We start from the raw sequence: 13,523 nt of genomic DNA, 5'->3' as shown, positions 1-13,523 counted from the left end.
GAGCTCTGAGCTCGTTCCGTAGGGTAACGTCTGGCTGTCTCGTCACACACTGCACCAGATCAAACAGTGAAACAGGAAAAAGGGCAGCAAATAGCAATATTGGCGTCAAGATGCCGCTATTGGTGGCAAGATGGCAGTGGAAATAATGTTTTCTTCCTGCAACTTGTACTTTGAGGTGCAGCAGTATTTGCAGAAAGTGGCGTTAAGTGTGTGGAGTAGACAGTAGACAGTAGCCAGTGTGAGGGTGTGGCGGCGTGTATATATATAATGTGTATCGCCATGTTGGGCCTTTTGCCGCGAGCCGATCCTCAGAACATTGTTCCTCCGATGACAGTCACTCGGTCACTCGGACCCCTCGATCACCCTGCTCCTGCTGGTCACAAGAGCGGAAATCCAGGACAGCCGCACACAATGGGCTTAAAACATGGAGGACAAATGTTCAAGGATGACAGGAAAGGATGGAGAGGTGGGAGGAAGAGGAGAAAGAGTAATAATAATAATAGCTGATTGAAGGTGAAGGTGGCTGGGAAAGAGGAAGAGGAGGAGTATGAAGTATGGATTGAGATTCCTTCCCATCTCTACCTTGAAGCAAAATTTTTGAAGGTTGAACCCGATATTTGTGGTGGTTTGGTGGCTACTGGGTATAATTTAGTAACACTTAATGTGCAGAGTGTAAACCTCCACAGCGTGACATCTTGTTTCTTGTTAGCGTTACAGAATACACATTTGAAGTATGCACAACAAACAGCACACCATTACTTGATCCTTTTGTCTTTATTTGTGGTGAGCGTGACGTACGGTGTGTACGCCGCTAATTAACAGAGCAAACCATGACAATACAGCAAAATGTCAGTTTGTTTGAGTGTGGCCTTAATAATATTGAGGTTTCCTTTTGGTGGTGTGGCGCGCCGCTCGCCGCTCAGACTTGACACTTGGAGAGAGGTGACCACAGGAGAGACAAAGGTAAGAAGAGAGATATGTGAGTGAGTGTTCACCATTTGAGCCTGTACCTACAGGTCATGCAAGGTTGACTCGGCTTGTTTGTTGGGTGTGTTTGCAGTTTGAGCCAGCCATGGAGTCTGTGGTGTGACTCATGTTTCTGTGGTGACAAATGGAGTGAATTGATTGGTGCTTTGTGTCATTTCCGTGGCAAATTTATATTTTTCGAGTTGTGACTTTTTTCCCCTCCAGCTTCTGTGTAGCTGTCATTGCCAGCGATCTTGGGGGACCTGTGGGGAATCGGGGTTTTGCAAGAGAGGTCAGAAATCAACAAAGTCCTTCCAAAAATGTCAGAAAATGCTTTGATGGCGGCGGCGGTGGCTGCTGCGGCGAGCGTTGGTTTGTTATTGTTGAGTGTTGTGTCCAAGTATTGGCTACGTTTGTTGGTGTATTCACTACATTTAGCTGACTAACCAAACCCAACATTGTAACCCAGGCGGCGGACCCCCACAAGGCTTACCAAACAAACACTACCATTAAAATCTTGTAGCGGGGGAGGGGGGAGCAGCACCCCACAGGACCCCCTCCAAGAGTTACTCACCACACCAAACATTGTTACCTCCTAGAAGGGATACATTTCTACAGTAACACGAACACCTCACTTCTCGATGAAATCATTGGTTTTTTCAGGTGGATTTTGACCTGTTTGCACTGAATGTGCACTTGCTTTCCCTCGCAAATACTTTTTTTTTTTTTTCAACCCTTCCTCCCTGCGGCTCTTGCGGAAACATGATTTTGCTGTGAAACGAACCGATATTCTTTTTTATTTTCATGTTAGATTTCGACCTGTTTTGAATAAATATGCACTTTGTTTTTGTTGCAAAAATGTTTTTTTTTTTTCATACCCCCCCTTCCTCCCCCGTCTGTTGTGGAAACACGAGTTTGTGGTAAACTGAAGCATTTATATTTTGTGTGGTATATTTGTACGTGTTTAGAATGAATATGCACTAACCTAACCTAACCTAACCAAAGCCTAACCTAACCTAACTTAACCAAACCAAAGGTAACCTAACCTAACCCAAGCCAACCCATCCTAACCTCACTGCAATGGCTAAGCTATGCACAGGAAGTCATTACCTTATTGGAATGTAATAAGTGGCCGTGCACCTCCAAGAGTGTGCAGGGTTTGTGGCACTTGGGGCACTCCACCACACTAGGAAAAACACCCTGCTCCCTTAGGAACTGTACACTTTTTTTGTCTTTTTCAAAAAAGTGTTGAATAGCAAGGAAGTAGTGCACGCTACACCCAACACACGGTGACATCTTCCTAACACTGATTCATAGTTCAAATTGAACCGCTTCTCTCGCCACACCTTGAAATGGCTCAATAAATTCCAGCGTTGTTATTGGCTACTGCTTTCATGTTCAAACAAAACAACCAATCACCCTCATAATGTGTCAAGTGCACACCAATTTATTTATTTTATTTATTTATTTATATTTTGACAATTTGTAGTGTGTTTAACCAACTGGCAAGTGGACGTCATTTTTTCTGTATTATTTTTGTTCTCCTTGGCCAGCTTTTATCTTTAAACAAAACAAAAAATAAATAAATGAATAGATAAAATAAAGGGGAGAGAGAGAGAGAGAGAGAGAGAGAGAGAGAGAGAGAGAGAGAGAGTGGTTACACTGTTGGGTTTCGTTAGTAACCTTAGATGGGTTGTGGGGACGGGGCAGGTGGAGACGCCCCGCCCCCCGTCCCTGGCTAGAGGGCTGTAGTGTTGGGTTTGGATAGTATTAGTCTTGGGTGGCACATATGTTACTATGATACTCCTCCTTTTCCTCCCACTGGTCCTAATTGTCAGGCTCAAAACCTCTGCCAGTCCATCTCCGTACTGTACCACCTCCACGACTATATCCTCTCCAGCCATTACCAATACTCCTTCTCCTGCTTGTCCCTTCTGTCTCTCCTCCAAACATTATATCCCTGCTCTTTAAGATTCACTTGGTCGTCTTCACTTAACTTTGTTTCTGTTGTACATACCACGTCTGGTCCTCTTTCCAATGTATCATCTCTCACTTCCAACCTTCCTGATGTAAACCCATCTATGTTTGTATACATGACTCCTAATGCTTTCCTTCCCCTTCCCAAATATACCATTTCCTCAGCCTCATCTCCAGCACTCTCCAGGAGAATTTCTTCATCTTGTTATCTGTCCTTCTCTGGGTTTTTTTTCCTTAGTTTCACTTCTCTCTCTTTGTCCCTTTCTTCCTAGTTCATTATCTCTCCTCATCCTAATGTTATATTTTGTCTTACCAGCCAACTTTCCAGTCCTCACTAACATTTCTTCCACCCTTACTTGTCATCGCATTTTAACTTTTAGTGGTCTTTTAGTCCCCTCACTATGTTTACCAAGTTTGTATATTTCTTCTATTTCTTTTTCTACACTTTTGTGTGTGTGTGTGTGTGTGTGTGTGTGTGTGTGTGTGTGTGTGTGTGTGTGTGTGTGTGTGTGTGTGTGTGTGTGTGTTGGGGGGGGGTTGGATGGCAAATGCTTAGTGTTTGAAGTGTTGCCTTCTTCCCCAGCAAGTGTGGACATTTTTGGCAATGCGGTGTTTTTGGGTGGCAGAGATGACACGTGCTGATTTACTAGTAAGACAAAGGATGGACTGGTTAGCAAGACAATTGTGGTCTGGTGACGCTTACAGTGCTGGGTTTTGCTGAGAAATGTAGCCTACGAGTGTGAGCAGGTAAACGTCCCTAGACACGACCACTTCCCCTTATGTTAGCATGTCCTTTGTTTTCCCATACTCCCTTTCTGTCTGACGTCACGTCCTTCCCTCAGTCCTCTCGCCGCCTCAGGCGACACTCTACGCCTCCTGCCTCTCGTTTCGCTCGGTTTACACTTGTTGTGTATTGTGCTACCGTAAATACACTTTCATATGGACTCAGGTGTCTCCATGCTACTCCTGTTTTACGACAACTACCACACCCTAAAGACTCCCTAAACCAGATCCTAGGCCAGTAACGTGACACCATTACATTTTATTTTATTCACGGTGTGAACACTCCGTCAAGTGTGGCACATGCTTCCCCCCACCTGAAAGAGCTTGGTGCACCAGGCCACAATATTTTGCTCTATATAATGATGTTAGGTGTATAAACTCAAGTGACTACAAGGAAATACCACAGTGAAATAACAACAGGAAAATACTGGAAGGAGTAAAAGCTTGGTGAATCTGGACTGCCACTCAAGTGGGCCATTTGTTCTCCTTAGAATTACTGTTGGCCGTGGCCAGTGTCCAGTGTCCGGTGGCTCTCAGTGTCCTCACCATCACTGTTGTTGCAGGTGTCCAGGCCGGGTGCCCTGCTGGGCTCTGACGTGGCTCCATCCAGCCAGCTGCCCAGAGGGTTCCTGCAGTGGAGGGGTGAGGCCCAGCAGCAGCATGAGTGAGCAGCAGCAGTCTGCCTCAGGTGTGGGGAGGTCCAGGCATGGTGCCAAGAATGACCTGGAGGCAGGCAGCTCCACCCACAGAGGAGAGAGAAAGTTTGTGTGTCAGCTGTGTGATAAAAGTTTTACATCCAGAAAAGGACTTAGACTACACACCCTGAGACACAGTGGTGTTAGAAATTATGAGTGTCTGGAATGTGGAAAGAAATTCACCACAAAGAGTCACCTCACCGCACACACCCTGACACACAGTGGTGTTAGAAATTATGAGTGTCTGGAATGTGGAAAGAAATTCACCACAAAGAGTAACCTCACCACACACACCCTGACACACAGTGGTGTTAGAAATTATGAGTGTCTGGAATGTGGAAAGAAATTCACCACAAAGAGTAACCACACCAAACACACACTGACACACCGTGGTGTTAGAAATTATGAGTGTCTGGAATGTGGAAAGAAATTCACCACAAAGAGTCACCTCACCACACACACCCTGACACACAGTGGTGTTAGAAATTATGAGTGTCTGGAATGTGGAAAGAAATTTACCGTAAAGAGTAGCCTCACCACACACACCCTGACACACCGTGGTGTTAGAAATTATGAGTGTCTGGAATGTGGAAAGAAATTCACCCAAAAGAGTAGCCTCACCACACACACCCTGACACACAGTGGTGTTAGAAATTATGAGTGTCTGGAATGTGGAAAGAAATTCACCACAAAGAGTAGCCTCACCACACACACCCTGACACACAGTGGTGTTAGAAATTATGAGTGTCTGGAATGTGGAAAGAAATTCACCCAAAAGTGTAGCCTCACCACACACACTCTGACACACAGTGGTGTTAGAAATTATGAGTGTCTGGAATGTGGTAAGAAATTCACCACAAAGTCTGATCTCACCAAACACACCTTGACACACAGTGGTGTTAGAAATTATGAGTGTCTGGAATGTGGAAAGAAATTTACCACAAAGAGTCACCTCACCAAACACACCCTGAGACACAGTGGTGGTAGAAATTATGAGTGTCTGGAATGTGGAAAGAAATTCGCCACAAAGTCTGATCTCACCAGACACACCCTGACACACCGTGGTGTTAGAAATTATGAGTGTCTGGAATGTGGAAAGAAATTCACTACAAAGAGTAGCCTCACCAAACACACTCTGAGACACAGTGGTGTTAGAAATTATGAGTGTCTGGAATGTGGAAAGAAATACACCACAAAGTCTGATCTCACCACACACACCCTGACACACAGTGGTGTTAGAAATTATGAGTGTGAGGAGTGTGGCAAGAAATTCTTCACCATTTGTGCTCTCGACAGACACGCCTTCAGACACACTGGCTTGAGGGAGTTCAAGTGTGATGTTTGTGGCAAGTGTTTCAAGACTAAGAGTGACATTGCCCGGCATGTGAAGATCCACTTTTGAGGTGGTGTGTTGTGTGGACCGGTGTGGCCACACCCGTGCCTGTGGGAGTGTGTGGTGGTGGTGGTGGTGGTGGTGGTTTTTCTCTTTTCTTTCTTCTCTCGCGTTGCCTCACCCCGACCTTGGCCTGACCTTCCAGCCTTTGGTCCTCGGCACAGCCAGGTGAAGCACGCCTTCAGTGGGAACCGGTCTGTCTCCCGAGGGTGTCACCAAGGCTCTCCATCTCCAGCAGGACGTGGCGGGGGTCAAGATGGCAGGCAAGCAAGTAAGTAAGTAAGTGGAAGTAAGTGAAAACATAAGTGGTGGAGGTGATTGGAGTAGTAATACCTTATTCCATTACCTAACCTGGCAGTGCAAGTACCATGTCAGAATCAACACTAAGGACATTGTCACTCACTGTGGTACTAGATACACCTTTTAAAACACAGACAGACAGACCACCACTTAGGGCACTCCCCTTCACCACTGGGGGTGTGGAGGTGTGAGGTGTGAGGCTGCAGGGGTGAGAAGACCATGCATGGTGCTGGCTGGCTGTGAGGACCCTAAAGGACTGTGGTGGTGGTGGTGGTGGTGAGTGTGAGAGGAAGGACGTGGTGGTGAGTGTCAGCGTTCCAGTGTGTGCAGTGTGTGTCCTGTCAGTGTGGCTGATACATGATGCATAGTGTGTACTGGGCTCCTGGAAGGGTGTTCAGTGAAAGATACATAGATACAGGATTGTATATGTATGAATGTATGTAGTGGTTGTATAACAGCAGGATATGGTCTGAGAGGACACACACAGCCCAGGCCAGCCCCCCAGCCCCCCATCACTGTATGTGTCACCACTCAGTGTGTGTGTTGTGTTGAAGATAATGTATTAATGAATGCTTTTGTTTCAGGACGTTGGTGTGTGTTGGATGCCTGCGTGACTCCATGCTACGCTGGCCTGCCACACCACAGGATACATTGATGATAGTGTCACCTCAGCACACACTACACTGTTGTCATGTGTGGCAGTGCCTGTAAGGACACCACACCCCTGTGGTCTGTTATTGTAAGGAGTGTGTTTGTTGTATACTGGGATACAAGGTAGAAGGAAGCAGTGTACACCTAGTTTTGTACTTGTTGTATTGTGAGGGGTGTGTACTTTGTGTATTGTGGGTTGTAAGACTAAGTAGTAGTAGTTTACACCTAGCCTTGTGTATCTTGTGAGGGGTGTGGACTTTGTTGTATTGGAGTTTGCAGGCAGTGTTGTATGTACTGTGTTTGTGTTGTGAGGTGTAAGGAGAGGCAGACACTTGTAGTGTGTGTGTGTGTGTGTGTGTGTGTGTGTGTGTGTGTGTGTGTGTGTGTGTGTGTGTGTGTGTGTGTGTGTGAGTGAGTCCCTTGATCAAATCACTGCCTGGAGTTTCATTAGGCAACTGGTGTTTGTGTAATTGTAAAGTATCTTTTTATCTCTATAACCATTAACCAGTGCTGCTTTAATGATGTTTTGACATAATTGGTTTACATCTTAATAATATTTTTAGCCACATATATTTACAGTCTAAAATGTCTGTTTCAATGAGGCATATCTGAGCACTGGTTAACCCCTTCAGTACTGGGACACATTTTTACCTTGAGTTTTGGATAAGATTAGACAATTTCACTAACATTAGGAATGGTCTATGAAGGCCACAAGATTGATAACAACAGTCTTCTTTATTTTAATGTGTTGCTGTATAAAATCAGCAAATAGTGAGCAGAATGAATATGGAAATGTTTTGTGGTACTGAAGGGTTAAGTGTACCTGTGTGTGATGACTGATTCCTTCCAAGGCACCTGTAGATCTGACTGTACTGAGATGTGAAGTTGTGACTAATATATTTTTGTTGACCAGTGTTTCTCTTCTTGACCAGATAAGTGGGTGTTCTTTCCTGCCTTCCCTCAAAGTATTCCCTAGACAGTTGTGTAGCTGGCCTTGCAGTCCTTTCAATTTCCAGGAGTCTTGAACAGCACACCAGCAAAGATTTTCATAGATTTGTTCCATTACATTGAAGTCAGTGGAATAGTGCAACCTTTTCTGTCCTGAGTGATGGTGTTGTGTCTGTCACTTTCAGCAAGTCGTGTTGTGAAGTTTAACCTTTACTGTCAAAGTCTTGAACTAATAGTGTTCTTCCATCTTTTCTTATCACATTATCCAAGCCCTTAGTCACCATGTGTTTGTCTCAGGTGGCAAATTGGTGACTGTTTTTTCATTTCTTCCACCCCTTGGCATTCCCATTCTACACTTCCTTTACACATATATTATCTTGAACTATTGGTAACACTTCTCCCTGTTTCCCCTTTCTGTCGCTTCTCCAACTTTTACATCCTCTTCCTTAAAGTAAACATGGACCTGATCCTTTAGTAGTCTCTAACCCCCAATACGCTGGACATCAACCCATTTATATTTGTGAGGTTTACTCTTTTACAGTAAGTTAATGTGCTTTGGGTGAGGCGTCTCCAAGCGCATGGGTTCGAATCCTGTCCACAGTGTGTGTTTTGTCAAGGCTGCCACCAGAGGAAGTTGGTGTGGTGTGGTGTGGCTGAGAGGCAAACAATGACCAGCCATCACAGGTGCGTAGCCAACACAGGCTGCCTCACTGTCCCTCGATAGACCTCTGCGCCAGCCAGCCACAGCCCACCCCTCGCTCACCACTACTGTCCAAGGCCGCAGAGATGGCTAGCCTGTGGTTCTCAAGAGTGTTCCTCCTATTGTTAATCTGTCATTAGAGTTGTAGAACCTTCCCTGATAATTTCACTTCATCTACACCAGTCACCCCAAAATTTGTCCCAGCTGGCATTCGATCATGTTAAGTAAGATATGGCGCCTTTTGCCTACCCCAGATACGTGTAGTAGTAGTAGTAGTAGTAGTAGTATCATTGCTGCATTAATCTGCCCAAAGTTTTTTTTATTATATTTTTTGGTCTTGGTTGGCGCTCTCTCCTACATGAAAAATAAATAAATAAACACATGATATACCAATAAATTGTCCTAAGTGTCAACAATGTTTATCAAGAAAATACCTTACAAAGTCTTCATAAACACTATCATCATTATCATTACCTCAATACAAGACTCACGACCTAACCTAACCTAATCTAACAAACACACACGAAATATACCACTGAAAAATAAAATAAAATAAAATAATGAGACTTAGTATAGGCTGTGCATGGTGACAATTCACTGCATAGGCCTAGGCTGTGGTCAGAAGTCCATTGAGGCGTCCTTCTTTTCTATATCCACCTTTAACGTTCATGCTCCTTTCAACACTGATGGACTGAGATGTAGACCACTGAACACAGAGAAATTAATTATGTGACGCTTTCAACCCCTTCAGTACTGGGATGCATTTTCACCGCGAGTTTTGTGTACCATTAGACCATTTTATTGGCATTAGCAAGGGTGTATGGAGGGCAGAAGATTAATGGCCACAGTCTTCACTGTTTTAATTGAGTTTTGTGTACCATTAGACCATTTTATTGGCATTTAGGGTCTATGGAGGTCAGAAGATTTGGCCACATTACTATTTTAAGAGGTCTATGGAGGGTCAGAAGATTAATGGCCACAGTCTTCACTATTTTAATCGAGTTTTGTGTACCATTAGACCATTTTATTGGCATTAGCAAGGGTCTATGGAGGGCAGAAGATTAATGGCCACAGTCTTCACTATTTTAATCGAGTTTTGTGTACCATTAAACCATTTTATTGGCATTAGCAAGACTCTATGGAGGGCAGAAGATTAATGGCCACATCACTATTTTGATTGAGTTATGTGTACCATTAGACCATTTTATTGGCATTAGGAAGGGTTTATGGAGGTCAACTCTTTCATTGAGGTGGACTTCTCTTCATTTGAGCTCTTATAAATTTATCTTTCCTGTGATTCAGCAGTGTGTCTTTGGTATTGGCATAGTAAGCAGAATGGAGATTCAGACATTTGACAACTTACGCCGCTAAACAATGACTGACACTTTCATTCTAGAGCCAGCATTCACTCCCTTTTTTAATCTGTTCTTTTTTTTTTTCCCTTGGCTGGCCCTCTGCTGGCTCAGTATCCTTTTCTTCAATGTCACATCTGTGCAGTATTTTGTCAGTGCCTACTGGCGCTTTTAAATTCTGTCTGTCCTGTGATTTGGGGCTGTCTGTTGCTGATTCTGAAGTTTATTATTATTATTACTATTATATTTTGCTGATGTAAAGGTTGAACTGTCTGTGGTGTTTGGCCTCAGACAACTGGTCTGCACATTAGTGTGCTGGTGAACAACAGCATGAGTGCCACTCAATTTGTTCTCCAGCAGCATGAGTGCAGCAGCAGCAGCAGTCTGCCTCAGTGTGTGGGAGGTCCAGGCATGGTGCCAAGAATGACCTGGAGGCAGGCAGCTCCACCCACAGAGGAGAGAGAAAGTTTGTGTGTCAGCTGTGTGATAAAAGTTTTACATCCAGAAAAGGACTTAGACTACACACCCTGAGACACAGTGGTGTTAGAAATTATGAGTGTCTGGAATGTGGAAAGAAATTCACCACAAGAGTCACTCACCACACACACCCTGACACACAGTGGTGTTGGAAATTATGAATGTCTGGAATGTGGAAAGAAATTCACCACAAAGAGTAACTCACCACACACCCTGACACACAGTGGTGTTAGAAATTATGAGTGTCTGGAATGTGGAAAGAAATTCACCACAAAGGGTAACCTCACCACACACACCCTGACACACAGTGGTGTTAGAAATTATGAGTGTCTGGAATGTGGAAAGAAATTCACCACAAAGAGTAACCTCACCACACACACCCTGACACACAGTGGTGTTAGAAATTATGAGTGTCTGGAATGTGGAAAGAAATTCACCACAAAGAGTCACCTCACCACACACACCCTGACACACAGTGGTGTTAGAAATTATGAGTGTCTGGAATGTGGAAAGAAATTCACCACAAAGAGTAGCCTCACCACACACACCCTGACACACAGTGGTGTTAGAAATTATGAGTGTCTGGAATGTGGAAAGAAATTCACCACAAGAGTCACCTCACCAGACACACCCTGACACACAGTGGTGTTAGAAATTATGAGTGTCTGGAATGTGGAAAGAAATTCACCACAAAGTCACCTCACCACACACACCCTGACACACAGTGGTGTTAGAAATTATGAGTGTCTGGAATGTGGAAAGAAATTCACCACAAAGAGTAACCTCACCAAACACACCCTGACACACAGTGGTGTTAGAAATTATGAGTGTCTGGAATGTGGAAAGAAATTCACCACAAGAGTAGCCTCACCACACACACCCTGACACACAGTGGTGTTAGAAATTATGAGTGTCTGGAATGTGGAAAGAAATTCACCACAAAGAGTAGCCTCACCACACACACCCTGACACACAGTGGTGTTAGAAATTATGAGTGTCTGGAATGTGGAAAGAAATTCACCCAAAAGTGTAGCCTCACCACACACACCCTGACACACAGTGGTGTTAGAAATTATGAGTGTCTGGAATGTGGAAAGAAATTCACCACAAAAGTAGCCTCACCACACACACCCTGACACACAGTGGTGTTAGAAATTATGAGTGTCTGGAATGTGGAAAGAAATTCACCACAAAGTCTGATCTCACCACACACACCCTGACACACAGTGGTGTTAGAAATTATGAGTGTCTGGAATGTGGAAAGAAATTCACCACAAAGTAGCCTCACCACACACACCCTGACACACAGTGGTGTTAGAAATTATGAGTGTCTGGAATGTGGAAAGAAATTCACCCAAAAGTAGCCTCACCACACACACCCTGAGACACAGTGGTGTTAGAAATTATGAGTGTCTGGAATGTGGAAAGAAATTCACCACAAAGTCTGATCTCACCACACACACCCTGACACACAGTGGTGTTAGAAATTATGAGTGTGAGGAATGTGGAGTCTGATCTCAAGAAATTCTTCACCAGTGGTGTTAGAAATTATGAGTGTGAGGAGTGTGGCAAGAAATTCTCAACAGACACGCCTTCAGACACACTGGCTTGAGGGAGTTCAAGTGTGATGTTTGTGGCAAGTGTTTCAAGACTAAGAGTGAAATTGCCCAGCATGTGAAGATCCACTTTTGAGGTGGTGTGTTGTGTGGACCGGTGTGGCCACACCCGTGCCTGTGGGAGTGTGTGGTGTTGTTGATGGTGGTGGTGGTGGTTTTTCTCTTTTCTTTCTTCTCTCGCGTTGCCTCACCCCGACCTTGGCCTGACCTTCCAGCCTTTGGTCCTCGGCACAGCCAGGTGAAGCACGCCTTCAGTGGGAACCGGTCTGTCTCCCGAGGGTGTCACCAAGGCTCTCCATCTCCAGCAGGACGTGGCGGGGGTCAAGATGGCAGGCAAGCAAGTAAGTAAGTAAGTGGAAGTAAGTGAAAACATAAGTGGTGGAGGTGATTGGAGTAGTAATACCTTATTCCATTACCTAACCTGGCAGTGCAAGTACCATGTCAGAATCAACACTAAGGACATTGTCACTCACTGTGGTACTAGATACACCTTTTAAAACACAGACAGACAGACCACCACTTAGGGCACTCCCCTTCACCACTGGGGGTGTGGAGGTGTGAGGTGTGAGGCTGCAGGGGTGAGAAGACCATGCATGGTGCTGGCTGGCTGTGAGGACCCTAAAGGACTGTGGTGGTGGTGGTGGTGGTGAGTGTGAGAGGAAGGACGTGGTGGTGAGTGTCAGCGTTCCAGTGTGTGCAGTGTGTGTCCTGTCAGTGTGGCTGATACATGATGCATAGTGTGTACTGGGCTCCTGGAAGGGTGTTCAGTGAAAGATACATAGATACAGGATTGTATATGTATGAATGTATGTAGTGGTTGTATAACAGCAGGATATGGTCTGAGAGGACACACACAGCCCAGGCCAGCCCCCCAGCCCCCCATCACTGTATGTGTCACCACTCAGTGTGTGTGTTGTGTTGAAGATAATGTATTAATGAATGCTTTTGTTTCAGGACGTTGGTGTGTGTTGGATGCCTGCGTGACTCCATGCTACGCTGGCCTGCCACACCACAGGATACATTGATGATAGTGTCACCTCAGCACACACTACACTGTTGTCATGTGTGGCAGTGCCTGTAAGGACACCACACCCTGTGGTCTGTTATTGTAAGGAGTGTGTTTGTTGTATACTGGGATACAAGGTAGAAGGAAGCAGTGTACACCTAGTTTTGTACTTGTTGTATTGTGAGGTGTGTACTTTGTGTATTGTGGGTTGTAAGACTAAGTAGTAGTAGTTTACACCTAGCCTTGTGTATCTTGTGAGGTGTGGACTTTGTTGTATTGGAGTTTGCAGGCAGTGTTGTATGTACTGTGTTTGTGTTGTGAGGTGTAAGGAGCAGACAGAGTGTGTGTGTGAGTGTGTGTGTGTGTGTGTGTGTGTGTGTGTGTGTGTGTGTGTGTGTGTGTGTGTGTGTGTGTGTGTGTGTGTGTGTGTGTGTGTGAGTGAGTCCCTTGATCAAATCACTGCCTGGAGTTTCATTAGGCAACTGGTGTTTGTGTAATTGTAAAGTATCTTTTTATCTCTATAACCATTAACCAGTGCTGCTTTAATGATGTTTTTGACATAATTGGTTTACATCTTAATAATATTTTTAGCCACATATATTTACAGTCTAAAATGTCTGTTTCAATGAGGCATATCTGAGCACTGGTTAACCCCTTCA

The 13,523-nt window shown here is 44.6% G+C and overlaps 1 protein-coding gene across 1 annotated transcript; it reads left to right on the top strand.

The window, feature by feature from the left end:
• Positions 1 to 777: 777 nt before the first annotated feature.
• Positions 778 to 6,906, top strand: LOC123502796 (oocyte zinc finger protein XlCOF14-like). Its single transcript, XM_045252062.1, has 4 exons — positions 778 to 983; positions 4,290 to 4,570; positions 5,411 to 6,085; positions 6,699 to 6,906. Exons 1-3 carry the CDS (start codon positions 847 to 849, stop codon positions 5,821 to 5,823), a joined length of 831 nt encoding a protein of 276 aa, XP_045107997.1. The 5' UTR covers positions 778 to 846; the 3' UTR covers positions 5,824 to 6,085; positions 6,699 to 6,906.
• The last annotated feature ends 6,617 nt before the right edge of the window (positions 6,907 to 13,523 follow it).

The sequence above is a fragment of the Portunus trituberculatus genome, chromosome 2 (assembly GCF_017591435.1).
Source record: "Portunus trituberculatus isolate SZX2019 chromosome 2, ASM1759143v1, whole genome shotgun sequence".
NCBI classification, from domain to species: Eukaryota; Metazoa; Arthropoda; class Malacostraca; order Decapoda; family Portunidae; genus Portunus; species Portunus trituberculatus.
The sequence above is the reverse complement of the archived record's forward strand: the minus strand, read 5'-3'. Positions and strand labels throughout refer to the sequence as shown.

What these genes read in the sequence shown, in the direction of transcription:
- LOC123502796 (XM_045252062.1), top strand. Translation starts at nt 847, where the DNA reads ATGTCAGTTTGTTTGAGTGTGGCCTTAATAATATTGAGGTTTCCTTTT. An exon ending in GTAAGAAGAGAGATATGTGA is followed by an intron (nt 984 to 4,289) that starts GTGAGTGTTCAC and finishes CTGTTGTTGCAG; the next exon opens with GTGTCCAGGCCGGGTGCCCT. An exon ending in GAGACACAGTGGTGTTAGAA is followed by an intron (nt 4,571 to 5,410) that starts ATTATGAGTGTC and finishes GTGGTGGTAGAA; the next exon opens with ATTATGAGTGTCTGGAATGT.